At 42.5% G+C, this 17,973-nt stretch overlaps 1 protein-coding gene and 1 long non-coding RNA gene across 5 annotated transcripts in view; both read right to left on the bottom strand.

The window, feature by feature from the left end:
• LOC306919443 (uncharacterized protein) overlaps positions 1 to 17,973 on the bottom strand; it is a 461,602-nt gene that overhangs the window by 60,187 nt on the left and 383,442 nt on the right. For 3 of the 4 annotated variants that reach the window (XM_079532222.1, XM_079532223.1, XM_079532224.1), the window contains 3 exons: positions 16,402 to 16,608; positions 15,425 to 15,568; positions 8,656 to 11,944 (listed from right to left, as the gene is read on the bottom strand). The exons of the other annotated variant lie outside the window; for it this stretch is intronic. In XM_079532222.1, coding sequence (XP_079388348.1) covers positions 10,851 to 11,944; positions 15,425 to 15,568; positions 16,402 to 16,608 — 1,445 coding nt within the window. In that variant the 3' untranslated portion in view covers positions 8,656 to 10,850. Of the gene's footprint in view, positions 1 to 8,655; positions 11,945 to 15,424; positions 15,569 to 16,401; positions 16,609 to 17,973 lie in introns of those variants that run through there. 4 annotated transcript variants of the gene reach the window in all.
• LOC306919292 lies at positions 3,270 to 5,857 on the bottom strand. The gene is made up of 3 exons (XR_013789501.1): positions 5,719 to 5,857; positions 4,194 to 4,337; positions 3,270 to 3,355 (listed from the first exon to the last, which is right to left on the bottom strand). It is a non-coding gene; the product is annotated as an uncharacterized lncRNA (long non-coding RNA).

Raw genomic sequence — 17,973 nt, 5'->3', positions numbered from 1 at the left:
TGTGTAGTACCCAGTCAAGACCTGGCCCACAACAGCCCTCAGTGCCAATCAGGCTCAGCCCTGTTGGCACGACAGGTTGTGTGTTGGTCTGGCGAGTGGGAGACCGGGGTTTAATCCCTGCTGCATGAGAAACACTACATCTGCAAAGGTGAGTGAGCGAGCAATTGTTCAATAAAAATCAGACCCATCTGAAGTGAGTGGTTCTGTACTGTACGGTACTGTACTGTACTGTACTGCAGGGGTTCTCAACGTTTTTGGCCGGGGACCCCCGGAAATGCTTTGGCAATGTCTCGGGACCCCCGCCCCGCCCCCTCCCGACCCCCAATATAAATTGACTGCTACAATAACCTTAAACCATTTTGGGCGGGAACCCCTTTTGGTGTTTTAAGCATTGTTATAATTTAGCTATTGAAAAATAGCAGATCTACAAACTCATAGCGCGCCACCGAGTGGCGCGCTACGAGCTTGTAGGTCTGCTATTTTTGAAAAATTGTGATTTTTTTTAAAAAATTTTGTAATCTTTTTTATTATTTTTTTGAAAATAATTTGGGGACCCCGTTAAAATAATTTGGCGACCCCCCGAGGGGTCGCGACCCACGGGTTGAGAACCCCTGCTGTACTGTACTGTACTGTACTGTACTGTACTGTACTGTACTGTACTGTACTGTACTGTACAAGCCCTCCTCCCTGGCCTGGTGTGTGTCTGTGTGTTAGGCTGTGCAACAGTGACACTTGGTGGTGAACAAACGCTATAATGCTATTTCCGTGCTCCTACAGGGATACAGGGACAGACCCAAGTCACACACATAGCTGTCTATAGGAGTGGTTGCACCACTCAAAAATGGCTTTTATAATATTATTGCCAAGTTGTATTAGCCTTTAGTCTTGAGGTTGAAATTAAATAAATTAACTTCTTTCTCATTATACGTGAGAAAAAGGATATTCTACAGATTGCTACTTTATTAACCAGTGGATCCCTAATAATAATAATAATAATAATGGATGGAATTAAAATAAGTTAATTAAAATACCTTGAGTATAGTACAGGTTAAAGAACAAAATAAAAATAAAAATGAGAAAAACTAGCAGTTGTAGGCAGTGTGCAGAATATGAAAGAACCTTCATTCCAATGGACCCAAAATAGTTAATATTTAGTCACAAGCTCTTGTGTGGCTCTTGTACATTTACCATTGGTTCAATATTTATAAAATACAGACACATAAAAGCACTTTCGCTTTCCAAATCCTGCAAAAAAAAGAGAAAGAAAGAAAAAGAAAATACTGAAGAAACAAATCTACAAGCTCACAATGTGCAGCAAAATGTGTTAACATAGCATCACACTTGGTTTATGAATCTACAAGCTGACAATGAACATGCTAGTATGTGTGGGATACACCCATGACAAATGTGACAAATCTCTGCCAATGCCAAACTTTATTTTGCTATAGAGAGTATGCGCATTCTTAAAGTGAATGGCACATCGAGTGGCAAATCGAGTGGCAAAGCAACAGGCAAAGTGAGTTTAACATTGTTTAATGTTGTTTAATGCAATCAGATAAGACTTTTCTGTGTGGATGTATGGGCTGTCAAGGCCAGAAAGTAGTTTTTTGCCACTCAGTAGGCATTCCTGCATAACTTCCTGGTTTGATGATGTCACACGCATACCCTCTATTGTGTTCTGTTTTGAGTTTCCAAACGTATAAAGGTATAACGTCTGAAACATCCAACGGTATAATTAAACAGTGTTACCATAGCGAAATAATCTACTAATATAACATACAAAAAGATACAGAAGAAACTAAATTGTGATGTCTTTAATCACTCATGTTGATATCGAGCATCGCAGTGCACATATCGGTGAATATCTAATTATTTGTCCGGCCCAACATTTGTTGTTCATTGTCATGATTCGTCACCATCCAGTTGGCTTTTTCCAAGGCTTAAAAGGTCTTTAAATAAATACTTTATGAAATGTCAATGGGGAAATTAATGGGAAATTCTTCTGGTGCCCTCTTCGTTCTGAAAGGGGCGGGGCTGTGACGCTCTATTGTCAGATTATGTGATTCCACTGCTTTAGTATCTATCTGCCATTGTCATCCTGGAATAGAATGAATAATCATTCAATTGTCTGTCAACTCAAATGGGTTCATGGGGAAAATGTGCATTTATTACTATTACAACTAACCACTTATTCCTTGTATGATTCCTCCTCATTATCCTCAGATGTGCATTTTGACCCAAGCATTTGCCACTAACTGCAACTAAAGGGTTGTATGAGTCCTCATGTGTGTTTTTAGAGTAACACTCTGAGCAAAGCCTTTACCACACACGTTACAAGTAAAGGGCTTTTCCCCTGTATGAGTCCTCATGTGTGCTTTTAGATTACCACTCTCAATAAAGCCTTTACCACACACATTACAAATAAAGGGCTTTTCCCCTGTATGAGTCCTCATGTGTGCTTTTAGATTAAAACACAGAGCAAAGCCTTTACCACACATGTTACAAGTAAAGGGCTTTTCCCCTGTATGAGTCCTCATGTGTTTTTTTAGATCACCACTTTGAGCAAAGCCTTTACCACACACATTACAAGTAAAGGGCTTTTCCCCTGTATGAGTCCTCATGTGTTTTTTTAGAGCAACACTTTGAGCAAAGCCTTTACCACACACGTTACAAGTAAAGGGCTTTTCCCCTGTATGAGTCCTCATGTGTGTTTTTAGATTAACACTCTGAATAAAGCCTTTACCAGAAAATGTACAAGTGAAGGGCTTTTCCCCTGTATGAATCATTGTGTGCCTCGTCAGATTTTCCTTACCATTAAAACACTTGCCACAGTCTGTACAACTAAAGCGTTTCTTCCCTGTGTGGCTCCTCATGGAGTGAGTATGTTTTGATGATTTCAGGTCCTTGGACAGCTTGCTGCTCAAAGACAATCTTTGTCCTTCCACATGTGGTGTCTTGTGTGATTTCAGTGCGTTTAAAGTTGACTGACCTTCACTGGTCTCCTGCCAGTCATCACTGTCTTCAGTGTCAGATTCATAACAGTGTGAAGAGAGGAGCTGGTCGTCACCAGTTGGTTGTGATGTTCCACAGTCCTCTACATCAGCTTGTGTTTTCATGTGTTGAGTTGAGGTGCCGGCTACAGGCTGTGTCTCTCTGTTTTCATCATCATGATCATCTTCACTTTTCACTGCTAGTAATGTCAACGTTGACCCATCAGCCTCCATTGGTCTTTGAAGTAGCTCCTCTTGTTCCTCTTTAATCTGTGGTGGTTGTGGTTCCTCCTGGACCAGACTGGAGCTTCTCTCCGGTTGTTCAGTGAAAACCTCCTCTTTACACACAGGGAGGTGCGAGACGGCTAGAAAAAAAGACACAAAGAGAGAAAAACCTTTAATGTTTGAACTTTGCATTTTTGGAGGAACATCATCTTCTCCATTTCTAATCAAAGACAGTTTTCAGGGCTTGACATTACATTTTTGAGCCACTTGTCATTTGGACAAGATCATTTACTTACTTGTCCAAGTAAAGATGTTAGAAGACATCTTTTGTTTGTATTGATTATAATGTTGCATTTGAATAGTATAGTATAGTATAGTATAGTATGGTATAGTATAGTATAGTTATAGTATAGTTACAAATAAGTGTTCAACAGAAGGTTATGACAATATTACACTACAAGAAAAAAAGAAAAGAAAACTGAAAACAATTGACACAAACTTAACAAACATGTTCCAATAATACAATGATCTTTGAGTGTGTCCTACATAGTGTGTAGTGGTGACTCCAGGTCTTAATCTTTAGTTGATGCATGATTTGTATAAATGCAATAATATCAAACAATTACAATTAAAAAAAAAAAAAACATGGGTCCTGGGACCCACTGCAGACCTAACAACATCACTGTTGTACATTCCGTTTCCTAAACAGGCGTCTCTACCCATTCAGCTATGGCTGTCCCTCTCTAAGGAAGGACAATATCAATCACTAGAACCAGGGATGGGTGTTTTCTGTGTATCTACGATGGTTAAAATGGAGTTTGAAGTTACAATGGGCTTTGCTCAAAAAATGAATATAAAATATCTAAATACTGAATGGAGCAAATTAAAAACTGTCCAAAGCCCGAGGTAGAACATTACCCACAATTATTTTGTGTGAAATATCCCTTTATGTAAGTAAGTAAACAAAACAGCACATACCTATACGGTATAACTTTACTACAGGTTGCATCTTTGCATCAAACAGTCCACGTCTCTGGTCCACCTCTGGCTGTTCCTCTGACACCGTTGAATGTCTTTTGGAGGCCATCTCTCTAGACACTGTAGACCTCTCCCTGTGGTGCTCTGTGGAAATCACCAGTAAAAACAACTTGTACTTATCATTCAATAAAGGTTTACTGAACAACTGAACAACCAGGAATAGTCTGGTGACCACCGGAGAGACGGGTGACAGCCGGAATGTAGATGGCACCCGGGATCAGTATGGGTTGGCGCCCCAGCATGTGTCTTCCGTGAGAAGGAAGCCCAACAACCCCACGGTGAGGCCTTTAGGAGGGACATTCAAGCTGCATACGGACGTTTCTACGCCACAATGTTATGCTTCCCACACACGGGCAGATGCAAAAGATAAAGATGCTCACAGACAGTGTATTTGTGTAGGCTAGTCGTTAAGCAGAAGGAGGACTTTTGTTAGCAGCTCAACCAAACCAAAACAAACGTCCAACATAGATAAAAGTAATTACTCACCTACTGCTGCAGGTTCCATAAATAATCCCAGTGTTGTTCAAGATGCATGGTTTTCATATTGTAAATAATTATGGTCGCGTGGTTTAGTGACTACCACTATGACTATGAGAGGAGCACGTAACTTTGGGAAAGTGTCATAGTAGCTTGTTTACAACTGACCCGTAGCACTTCTCCTGGCCCGTAGCACTTGCCCTAGCCCCTTAGATAGCACTTTATGTAGACTTAGATAGTATTTTAAACAGACTTATAGCTTGTTACGTAGACAGCACTAGAATTGCATTTTATGTAGTCATAGCACTTTATAGTACACATGTATAATATATAATATAGTATAGTATGTATAGTTTACATAGATACTCCACTGTTACGTTCTTAGTTTACGCATGATTCATGATAACTACTTTTTATATATGTGATGTATGCCATGCTTTTGTTATTGCTTAATGTAAATCGCTCTGGATTAAGAGCGTCTGCTAAATGCCTAAATTCTAATTGTAAATTGAAACGGACTTCCTGTGCACTGACTTCCTCTTCAAAATAAGAGCCACTTGTAATGATTAGTCAACACTAGTTTTACTTCTAAGTCTACTTACAGGACGTTAACATCACATTTGAGTTCCTTTTGAATGCCTGTCAGATATATCTCGCCGAGATATATTTTCGAGTTAAAAAAAAGGAAAAAAAAACAAACAAAGCGAATGGTTCAAGCCCATTAATTAAGATTCGAGTGCCAACCCTAACGAGCGAACGTTCGAACCCTGAATGTTTGGGGACAGCCTTACATGTCTCATGCTTAAAATGGTCTCACGCACACGCACAAGTTATGGGGGGGGGGGGGGGGGGGTCACATAGTCTGGGTTCACATAGTCTGATTGACCTTTTAGTCTTGTTAGAATAATACTAATACAAATAAAAAATGTTTTACCTGAGAGAGTATTGCACCACATCTTCCTACGTAGTAATGTCAAAGTTGACTCACCAGTCTCCTCTTCCTGTTCGTCTTTAATCTGTGGAGGTTGTAGTTCCTCCTGGACCAGACTGGATCTCCTCTCCTGTTGTTCTTCTTTAATCTGTGGAGGGTGTGGTTCCTCCTGGACCAGACTGGATCTCCTCTCCTGATGTTGTGGAGGTTGTGGTTCCTCCAGGACCAGACTGGATCTCCTCTCCTCATATTCAGATGAAACCTCTTTACACACAGACAGGAGGAGAGAGAAGGTAGCATCAGCAGAGCAACTCAAAGTGCTTTTCTCAACTCAAATATGACATTTATTCTCCTATTCATTTTGTCAGGATAACCATCGTTTAAAAGATATGTTTTATTATCATTAATGTAACCTACACTTGTCCTTTAGAATGAAATACGCCCTTATGAAACGTGCTCTTTCGGTTTGATATTAATTTCTTACAGCTGCAGAGAATGGATTTAAAAGGCACTGCGCGCGCTGTGTCTCTGGAGCCTAGGCTGCAGCAGAAAACTCTGCCCTGCGAGTGACTGTCATAAATGGAAGTCCAGCTGTCATTCCGGACCCCTCGCCCTGAGAAAATGTCTTCCGTGTGCAACCCCGTGAAAAGATATGAGAGATGTTTGAAAAGATGAGAGATATTTGAATAAATAAGCGTTTTCTGCCAGAACTTTTACATGGATGTGAAACTAGAGGACAATATCTCACTCCACGTCTTTGGAATTATTTATTGGGTGAGTACAAACGGGTGGGTGAGCGCAGAGCACATTTATGCCACCCATGTCTCCTTGCTCACTGGGAGCGGAGGCATCCGATCTATGGCTGTGTATACAGGAATATATGTAATTTATGTATGTTCACAGACATTCTAGGGCTAGTATAACTAATGGTAAATGTAGTTCAGTTCAGATAGCTTAATGCTATTAATAGCTAAGCTGGTGTTGTTCAGAGTCTACTAACCTGCAGTGTGTAGATCGATGTCCATATCAAAATCAATGTCCAGCCGTTTGTTTTGTGTCTCCAGCAGAGTTTCTAGTGTCTCCATCTCTCTCTGGAAGAGGTTGACCATGAACTCTCCCACCGCGCTGAGTCGCTCCAACACAAACACTCTGACGCTAAGCTCCACACTACAAACATCAGCAGCGCCACGCTGCTGTTTGTCCACAACAAACAATATCTCCTCTCAGACCGACGCTAGCTGTTCATTTATCTTCAGCCGTACAGACTCCATTTGACTCTTTTCACCTCCTTTGGGAGACATTTCCACCAAGCTTTCTGTTCCTACTGTAATATAGAATGTGTAATAAAGGCACAAACATCAACAATTCCCGAGAGGCACGACAACATGTTTATTCAACAACATTACCGTGGAAAACAACTGGCGTGGCCACGTGATGCAAACAAGTACTTCCGACCGGGTCAAAGTTTTCACACATGCGCAATAAAGAATCCAGGCACTGTTGCCTTAATGCCTTTCGCCCCCTGGTGGTGAAGGTGTGTAACTGTCACAGATAGATAGATACAGTAGATAGATAGATAGATAGATAGATAGATGAATCCATGATGCATTGATATTAAAAGGAAAAAGTACTTTGTAATTTCACTAATTTGTCATTAAAAGGAATACTTGAGCATACGTACGCTACTTTGTCCACCACCGATAACTGGACACCAATATCAGGGAGTCTAAATTATTATCTATGTATTAGTACTAATTACCTAGTAATTATTACTGGTGGTTAATCAGCTGGTGGTTCATGAGCTATGCCTGATTTTCAATCGAGTGCTACAGTGCCACCCTTTGTCCAATGGTTGTGGGCTTTGTGTCTAAGCAGGGTGACATAGCCCTCTAACATATTGCCACATTTCGTGTAAAACAACTGCATGGTTTGGCCTGGAGCGCTGACATAAGAAAATATGTATAATTCAAAATAGTGGGTGATCTAATGCTGCATTCACATGGAATCAGGCAAGCGGTAGACGACAAACGGCAAAACCTGCTGGACGGCACGGTAAAAAGATTAAATATTTTAACATTGATGCCGTCTGCCGCTGCCGGTCTGCCGTGCCGTCCTGTTCCGTTTACCGTCCTGCTCCCATCCACTAAAATGACTTACGGTTTGCCTGATCTACTGCTTGCCTGATTCCATGTGAATGCAGCATTAGCCAGGGTCAGAGGTCAAAAGTCAGAACACGAAAGTTGTTCGACATGAGGAGACGCATATGTCTATCCAAGTTTTACTTTTGGTGGTCAAATGTTGCATTTGAGTGCTATTGATTGAGTGTTATAGCGCCACCCTTAGACCAATGGCCGTGGGCTTTGCATTCTCACCGTTTAGCATACCCCTCTACCATATTGCCAAGTTTCACGAAAACCGACTGCACGGTTAAGCCAGAAATGCAATTTTGTTTTAAGGGGCCAGGCACTTCGGGCGCAGGCCCTTAAAAACAGACAACTACAATAAGGGACCATAGGCCATTTAGCTTGGCCCCTTAATAACTGAACTGGAGACCGCCTCCGCCCCCACCCTGCCAAGCAGTAGGATTTGAGTCATTACATCTTGTTTGACACTGTTCCATATTGTGAAAATGTATTTCTAATCCTTTCTTAGATAGGTGACGATTTGGCCAATTTTGAATATTGTATATTTTCTGTAAAATGTAATTTGTTTTGAATTACATTTGACGCAGTGATGGTCTCATAATATAATTTTTTCTTGTTTTTAGTTTTTCTTTTGGAGGTTACAAAAATACCAGATAGGCTACTCTGTATAGACTGTGTTAGCAGAGCTGCCATTACAGCGATAAGGAAGAGTCTAGATAGCCTGGAGCTAGTCGGACTAAACAAACATAATGGAGGAAAATAATGAGGACTCAGCACTTACATTCAGCTCGTGACCATAATAACTCGAGCATCTTTATTAGCAGCGTCATTATAAACCCATTGGGTAACAGGCATATCCGGTACTTCCGGTGTGGCACTTCAGAATAAGGGTTTATCATTTACATATATACAGACAATAAAGATCACATCTTAACAGACTGTCATCATGGGAATGTGTCGCCGCACTAAGAGGTGTTGGTAGAAAGAGTGAGACCACAGCATATCATGATGGATCAATCCACATCTTTAATGTCAATCCTCCGGCCGGCCGGCCTGCCAGCCAGGAGAAGACCCCCAAAACACTGTATTCTAGGTCCACTATTGACCGTTAAGAAAAGGCAGGCACGTGCATAGGCTTCAGCCACTGCCCCTTTACCCGTCTATAAAAAACTGCCCTCTTCAGTCCATGAAAGTAGCATTTACTATGGTGAAATAAATGCAAAATGTGGCCGTTTTAAAGATGTTTTGACCAATCTGCCCAATCTGCTCAGTTCAAAGCTTGTAGAATGTGTGACTTATATAAATACCACGACAAAATGGTCGTGCATCTGTACCCAATGAGGCAGCCTGCTCATATCTCACCTTTGGAGGAGAGCTGGCTTGCAGAGCATGGCTTAAAATTCAGGCTGATCGGCTGTGGGGCCAATAGGGCTATACTGTAGGCTACTGTATATTGAACACAACATGAACGCCAGACATGCATGCCTCGGTAACTCCAAATGTCCCGTGAAACATTTAATATTTCATGACAACATATCATCACAAGAACGCATCAGTGGACTTACCATCTGACAAATAAATTATAGCTGTGTCGTGTGTCCAGATTTGATCCATTTCCCCAGTCATTCCGACATACGACAGTGATATGATATTAATCAAATAGACAGATTCATAAGCTCTGATGAAATCCGATATATTTTTTACCTCTGTGTAGCACCCAGTCAAGACCTGGCCCACAACAGCCCTCAGTGCCAAACAGGCTCAGCCCTGTTGGCACGACAGGTTGTGTGTCGGTCTGGCGAGTGGGAGACTGGGGTTCAATCCCTGCTGCATGAGAAACACTACATCTGCAAAGGTGAGTGAGCGAGCAATTGTTCAATAAAAATCAGACCTGTGAGAAGTGAGTGGTGCTGTACTGTACGGTACTGTACAAGCCCTCCTCCCTGGCCTGGTGTGTGTCTGTGTGTTAGGCTGTGCAACAGTGACACTTGGTGGTGAACAAATGCTATAATGCTATTTGCGTGCTCCGACAGGGATACAGGGACACCGGGACAGACCCAAGTCACACACATAGCTGTCTATAGGAGTGGTTGCACCACTCAAAAATGGCTTTTATAATATTCTTGCAAAGTTGTATTAGCCTTTAGTCTTGAGGTTGAATTTAAATAAATTAACTTCTTTCTCATTATACGTGAGAAAAAGGATATTCTACAGATTGCTACTTTATTAACAAGTGGATCCCTAATAATAATAATAATAATAATAATGGATATAATTAAAATACCTTGAGTATAGTACAGGTTAAAGAACAAAATAAAATAAAAATGAGGAAAAACTAGCAGTTGTAGGCAGTGTGCAGAATATGAAAGAACCTTCATTCCAATGGACCACATACAAAAAGATACAGAATAAACTAAATTGTGATGTCTTTAATCACTCATGTTGATATCGAGCATCGCAGTGCACATATCGAGTGAACCGGAAGAGAATTTCCCATTCATTTCCCCATAGACGTTTAAAAAAGTATATATTTTAAGACCTTTTAAGCCTCGGAGAAAGCCAACTCGGATGGTGACAAAAAATGACAATAAAAAAAAAATGGGCAGAACAAATTAGAAGGAAAAAAGGGCAGGGTTCAATACTTTTCTTTTGAGATTTTCTTATTTCTAATTATTTGTCCGGCCCAACATTTGTTGTTCATTGTCATGATTTGTCACCTTGGCTTTTTCCAAGGCTTAAAAGGTCTTTAAATAAATACTTTATGAAATGTCTATGGGGAAATGAATAGGAAATTCTCTTCTGGTGCCCTCTTCGTTCTGAAAGGGGCTGTGACGCTCTATTGTCAGATTATGTGATTCCACTGCTTTAGTATATATCTGTCATTGTCATCCTGGAATCGAATGAATGATCATTCAATTGTCTGTCAACTCAAATGGGTTCATGGGGAAAATGTGCATTTTACAACTAACCAATTCTTCCCTGTATGATTCCTCCTCATTATCCTCAGATGTGCATTTTGACCCAAGCATTTGCCACTAACTGCAACTAAAGGGTTGTATGAGTCCTCACGTGTTTTTTTAGATTAACACTCTGAGCAAAGCCTTTACCACACACGTTACAAATAAAGGGCTTTTCCCCTGTGTGAGTCCTCATGTGTTTTTTTAGATCACCACTCTGAATAAAGCCTTTACCACACACATTACAAGTAAAGGGCTTTTCCCCTGTATGAGTCCTCATGTGTGTTTTTAGAGTAACACTCAGAGCAAAGCCTTTACCACACACGTTACAAGTAAAGGGCTTTTCCCCTGTATGAGTCCTCATGTGTGTTTTTAGATCACTACTTCGTGTACAGCCTTTACCACACACGTTACAAGTAAAGGGCCTTTCCCCTGTATGAGTCCTCATGTGTGGTTTTAGATCACCACTCTGAATAAAGCCTTTACCACACACATTACAAGTAAAGGGCTTTTCCCCTGTATGAGTCCTCATGTGTGTTTTTAGATTAACACTCTGAGTAAAGCCTTTACCACAAACTGTACAAGTGAAGGGCTTTTCCCCTGTATGAGTCCTTGTGTGCCTCGTCAGATTTGCCTCACGATTAAAAGATTTGCCACAGTCTGTACAACTAAAGCGTTTCTTCCCTGTGTTGCTCCTCATGGAGTGAGTTTGTTTTGATGATTTCAGGTCTTTGGACAGCTTGCTGCTCAACGACAATCTGTGTCCTTCCACATGTTGTTTCTTGTGTGATTTCAGTGTGTTTAAAGTTGACTGACCTTCACTGGTCTCCTGCCACTCATCACTGTCTTCAGTGTCAGATTCAGAACAGTGTGAAGAGAGGAGCTGGTCGTCACTAGTTGGTTGTGATGTTCCACAGTCCTCTACATCAGCTTGTGTTTTCATGTGTTCAGTTGAGGTGCCGGCTACAGGCTCTGTCTCTCTGTTTTCATCATCATGATCATCTTCACTTTTCACTGCTTGTAATGTCAACGTTGACCCATCAGCCTCCATTGGTCTTTGAAGTAGCTCCTCTTGTTCATCTTTAATCTGTGGTGGTTGTGGTTCCTCCTGGACCAGACTGGAGCTCCTCTCCTGTTGTTCAGTGACAACTTCCTCTTTACACACAGGGAGGTGCGGGATGGCTAGAAAAAAGACACAAAGAGAGAAAAACATTTAATGTTTCAACTTTTCATTTTTGGAGGAACATCATCACAGATAGTTTTCAGGGCTTGACATTTGAGCCACATTTGGACAAGAACATTTACTCACTTGTCCAAGTAAAGATTAGTCATTCTTGTACTTGTCTTGCATATTTTGTTTGTATTGAATATAATGTTGCATTTGAATAGTTACAATTAAGTAACAAGTGTTCAACAGAAGTTTATGATATATAATCCACCACTCCTGAATGAAGTGCCTGGTGCTGGGAGTCTGAGGTATTCTATTTATAGTGACTCATAGGAATAGACTGTGACAACCGGGTATAGTCTGGTGACCACCGGAGAGACGGGTGACAGCCGGAATGTAGACGGCACCTGGGTGAGCAGTACGGGTTAGCGCCTCAGCCTGTGTCCTCCGTGAGGAGGAAGCCCAACAAACCTTGGTGAGGCCTTTAGGAGGGCCATTATAATCCACCACTCCTGAATGAAGTGCCTGGTGCTGGGAGTCTGGTGCAACGCACAGGTCCTGGGCCTGGTGAGAGCAGGAGTGGACCTGGCGAGACGTAGGAGGGGCCCGGACAGGAGTCAACTCACAGAGCCTAGTCCTTTCACACGCCAGAATTTGGTTCGCCCAGTCCCGGCAGAGTAGTTCCGGAGCAACGGATTGTATGGCCTTTCTCATTCCCTGATGGACTGATCGAGGGTAGCTACTGGGACATAAGACATAAGATTTGATCAACCCCGGCTGGGTCGCCTGAGTGAGGGGTATGATGATGGTAGACCCGAAACCCCGTTGACCTCAGGATACATCACTGAGGATACGTCCCAGGTGCATCCATGCGATGTATTTTTAGTTATGACAAATTAACACTACACAAAACAAGAAAAGATAACTGAAAAACATAATTGGCACAAACTCAAACAGGTTGTTGGAAGTTTCAACAAACATGTCATACATATCATAGTGTGTAGCGGTGACTCCAGGTCTCAATCTTTAGTTGATGCATGATTTGTGTAGCTTGATGCCCTGAGATGCTGAAATGAATATTATGCCAGTTGTGTTGAACAGTGGAATGTCATGAAGCAAGAGTTTAACCAATGCAACCCCCCCCCCCCCAGCCTTCCTGAGTGGGTATAATCAGGATGCACAAAACCACAGGGGGGAGGGGGGTTAGCTATCTCCTATGGCACCCCCCCCTGAATTATCACACGGACCACCACTGTTTACAGGCTGTGTAAACAATTAGGTTTTCAACATCAACCTTTTCAGACCCCAGGCCAGGAAACGGGGTTTGAAATGCTTAACCAGGGAATGAGAGAGAGTGAGAGATTGGCACGAACCACCTGAGTTGACCAAGGAATGACCTTCCGGAGAGACTTTGATATGCACACAGAAATGGATATAAATGCGTTGGCTCCCCATATACTACAAACACGCACGCACCACTGACAGTATGTGTAGGGCGGCTGCCCTAAAAATATCCTTATGTCTTTTTCTTTTGATGAAATCATGTTCTACCTACTGATATGTGTCATTACAAATGAGTGAGCATGTCTGTCAAGATGAGAGAAAATCATCATCATTTTTCGACCGCAGTCGAGATCGTGGATTTCACAATATCACGGTAGACTTTCCGGTCCTTCATTACCATCCCCAGTTCCTGCTTACTGATGCCTGTGTCCCTAGCGATGACATCAGGGAACGACAGTTTTCGATCTCTGGTCTGCTTTGAGGCAGGACTCCAGAGAAGAAGGGAAGATATAACCTCATTGTCAGCTCTGTAGCAGTGGCCGGCAAACTGTGTTCTTCTGGATCGGACTAGTGAAGAAACACGGGGAAGGTTGCCGTATATTAGATTAGTCGATGGGTGGCTCTTCCAAGACAGATTCTGCGCTCTCATTAGAAGGCGGGTGTAAGTGCCATCCAACCGTTTCTCTAGTTTCTTTGAACGTGTCCATGTCTCGGAGCCATAGAGTAGAATCGGCTCAACGGTCGTCCTAAATATTTTTGGATTTGCATATATTTACGTATTCAGTTTTCGTCTCGTTGAGATAAAGACCAACACAGTTGGAGGCCTGCTCAAGAGACTGAAGGAGAGCCTGAGCTCTTGATTGACTGATTGACTCCAATGAATGACTGATAAGCGCGATGTCATCATTCTCATTTATCTTAGCTCACCAACAACCCTGTGCACCAGCTTTTCTCTTGAAGTTTAAACAAACTATTTTTAATCTTTCTTTCCCCTTTTCCTTCTTGTTTTAATTTCCCTTGCGATGTGGTTTTGATTTAAGCGGAGCTACAGTTGTGTGTCTGATAGATTGTGATCTATCCCAATTTTTATCAGCCAAACAACGCGCGTGGATAATTCTCTTCGGCTCATGCCCCAGGGGAATTATTTCACGATGCGCCCGTTTGCTGTGTTTATTGTTATGTGAAAAACCTGACGGCTATGAATGTATTGTGACTTGGAGTTGATAAAATAAATATTGCATATGCTCGCACAATCTAAATACAGGTTTGTAACTCATCGTGGGCGGCTGTGGTTCAGGAGGTAGAGCAGGTCATCCAATGATCCCTGGGTCGGCGGTTCGAATCCCGGCTCCTCCTGTCCACATGTTGAAGTGTCCTTGGGCAAGACACTGAACCCTACATTGCCTCCAATGAGTTGGTTGGTGTGAGCTCGCCACCATTGGTGTCTGAATGTGGGAAGTGAGGACCCTGGCGTCGACTGTTCGCCGCTTCACCTCCCAATGTATGAATGAATTGTAAAGTGCTTTGACCACTTGGAAAAGTACTATGAAAATGCAATTCATTATAAAAATGCAATTCAGTATTTGATTTATCGTGTGTATTTGGTTTCATATACAAGAGGGGTTTTTCAAAGCATTTATTCACTATGTTAAAGAAGTCGCGTCAGAAAACTTGACGTTTTATCTGATCGAGGAGCTAGTATTGTATACCATTGATTTGATCAATTTTGAAGTAATGATATACAAAATTAGGACCTCATTTCCCTTAAGGAACTTGACTACCTTGACTACATTTGTATGAATGCAATAATATCAAACAATTACAATTTCTCAAAAAATACCATTTATATTAGGACTCCCACCTGTGGGTCCTGGGACCCACTGCAGACCTAACAACATCACTGTGGTACATTCTGTTTCCTAGACGGGCTCTCTACCCATTCAGCTATGGCTGTCCCTCTCTAAGGAAGGACAATATCAGTCACTAGAACCAGGGATGGGTGTTTTCTGTGTATCTACGATGGTTAAAATGGAGTTTGAAGTTACAATGGGCTTGTCTGATAAAAATGAATATAAAATATCTAAATACTGTATTGAGCAAATTCAAAACTGTCCAAAGTGTTCACGAAAAGCCTGAGTAGACGATAACATTACCCACAATTATTTTGAAAGTGAAATATCCCTTTATGTAAGTAACAAAACAGCACATACCTATACGGTACAACTTTACTAAAGGTTGCATCTTCGCATCAAACAGTCCACGGCTCTGGTCCACCTCTGGCTGTTCCTCTGACACTGTTGAATGTCTTTTGGAGGCCATCTCTCTAGATACTGTAGACCTCTCCCTGTGGTGCTCTGTGGAAATCACCAGTAGAAACAACTTGTACTTATCATTCAAAAAGGGTTTACTGAACAACCAGGAATAATCTGGTGACCACCGGAGAGACGGGTGATAGCCGGAATGTGGACGGCACCCGGGAGCAGTATGGGTTGGCGCCCAGCCTGTGTCTTCCGTGAGGAGGAAGCGCAACAACCCCACGGTGAGGCCTTTAGGAGGGCCATTCAAGCTGCAAGCGGAGCCTACAGCACCACCGTTGCCCAGGTGGAGCCTGCAGCACCACAGTTGCCCAAGTGGAGCCTACAGAACCACCGTTGCCCAGGTGGAGCCTACAGAACCACCGTTGCCCAGGTGGAGCCTACAGAACCACTGTTGCCCAGGTGGAGCCTACAGAACCATTGTGGCTCAAGAATCCATCACTGTGTCTGGTGCTGATTGATGATTAGAACCTTCCTGGACAGATCACTTAACCCTTTTAGTGGTCCAGTGGTGCACGTACCATGTCTCGTGCTTTAAATGGTCTCACGCACACACAAGTTATTTCTTCTTTCTTTTTTCCTCACAATTTATGCCAAAAATCTTACATGATCTATACATGATTATGGGTTCAAACTTATACTTTAAGTATAAAACTATACTTTTGTAGCAGCACGAGCGGAAACAACATGCTGTATGTCTGTCTGTCTTTTGGGGGACCATGAGTTACCAAATTATATCTTTATCGTTACAGTTGCTGAATGACCCTTTAGTCTTGTTAGAATAACACTAATATAATTACATTACATACATTCGTTTTACCTGAGAGTCTTGCACCACATATTCCTACGTAGTAATGTCAAAGTTGACTCACCAGTCTCATCTTCCTGTTCATCTTTAATCTGTGGAGGTTGTGGTTCCTCCAGGACCAGACTGGAACTCCTCACCTGTTGTTCCTCTTTAATCTGTGGAGGGTGTGGTTCCTCCTGGACCAGACTGGATCTCCTCTCCTGATGTTGTGGAGGTTGTGGTTTTTCCTGGACCAGACTGGATCTCCTCTCCTCATATTCAGATGAAACCTCTTTACACACAGACAGAAGGAGGAGAGCGAAGGTAGCATCAGCAGAGCAACTCAAGTGCTTTTGTCAACACAAAGATGTTATTCTCCCATTTGTTTTGTCAGGATAACCATCGTTTTAAAAATGTCTCGAGTCTCTTCACAATGCCTCACAGAGCAAGGCGTTGTGAGTAGAGCCCGACATCGGTCTCACCGATGTATCCGTCATTTGTGGCACCGATGCAGACATTATTTCACCGATGTGTTTTTCATTAATGTTACCTACACTTGTCTTTTAGAATGTAATACGCGCTCTTTCGGATTGATATTAATTAATTTCTTACAGCTGCAGAGAATGGATTTAAAAAGGCACTCTGCACGCCGTGCCTCCGACTCTGGAGCCTAGGCTGCAGCAGAAAACCCTGCCCTGCGAGTGACTGTCATAAAGGGAAGTCCAGCTGTCATTCCGGACCCCTCGCCCTTAGAACTTTTACATGGTTGTGAAACTAGAGGACAATATCTCACTCCGGAGCGTGGAGCACATTTATGCCGCCCATGTCTCCTTGCTCACTGGGAGCGGAGGCATCCGATCTATGGCTGTGTATACAGGAATATATGTAATTTATGTATGATCACAGACATTCTAGGGCTAGTATAACTATAGCCATGGTTCACATGACGCTCGTACTTCACGAGCGTCATGGCTTAACTTCCGCCTGTTTTACACGATCGCTACATTTACAGAGCAAACGTGTACATAAACATTCAGATTTCAAATATAAAGTACTCACATGTGCCACGGGTGTTAGAAATGTACTGGTACAGCGATTAGCATTGCTGCATCCCGCGTTGTGTAATAAAAGGCATTTTTATCCAAGCTGGGGTTTTTTTGCCATTGTTCTTTCAACTACGCGCCCCTATCTGTCGGGAGGAGTGTGGCACTGGGTGTGTTCGATATAGGCACGCTGACCGCACTGCCAATACAGACAAATAGGCAAATGCGTTCCCGGTGTGCAACTGTGAATTTGGTATGTATTATGTCGCTATGAATCACGCTGGATTATAATTTCTTCACATCCCTATATTCTTCTCTCTTCCTATCTCCCCCCTCTCTCTCTCTCACTCCCCCCCTCTCTCTCTCTCTTCCTCCCCCTCTCTCTCTCACACACACACACACACACGCATCTCCCTCCCCCCTCTCTCTCTCACACACACACACACACACGCATCTCCCTCACTCTCCCCCCCTTTCTCTCTCTTCCTCCCCCCTCTCTCTCACACACACACGCATCTCCCTCACTATCCCTCTCTCTTCCTCCCACACACACACACACACACACACACACACACACACACACACACACCCCCCTCACTATCCCCCCTCTCTCA

This window comes from Electrona antarctica (genome assembly GCF_951216825.1).
Source record: "Electrona antarctica genome assembly, contig: scaffold_25, whole genome shotgun sequence".
Classification (NCBI taxonomy): Eukaryota; Metazoa; Chordata; class Actinopteri; order Myctophiformes; family Myctophidae; genus Electrona; species Electrona antarctica.
Note: the sequence above shows the minus strand (reverse complement) of the source record. Positions and strands in the feature narration are given on the sequence as shown.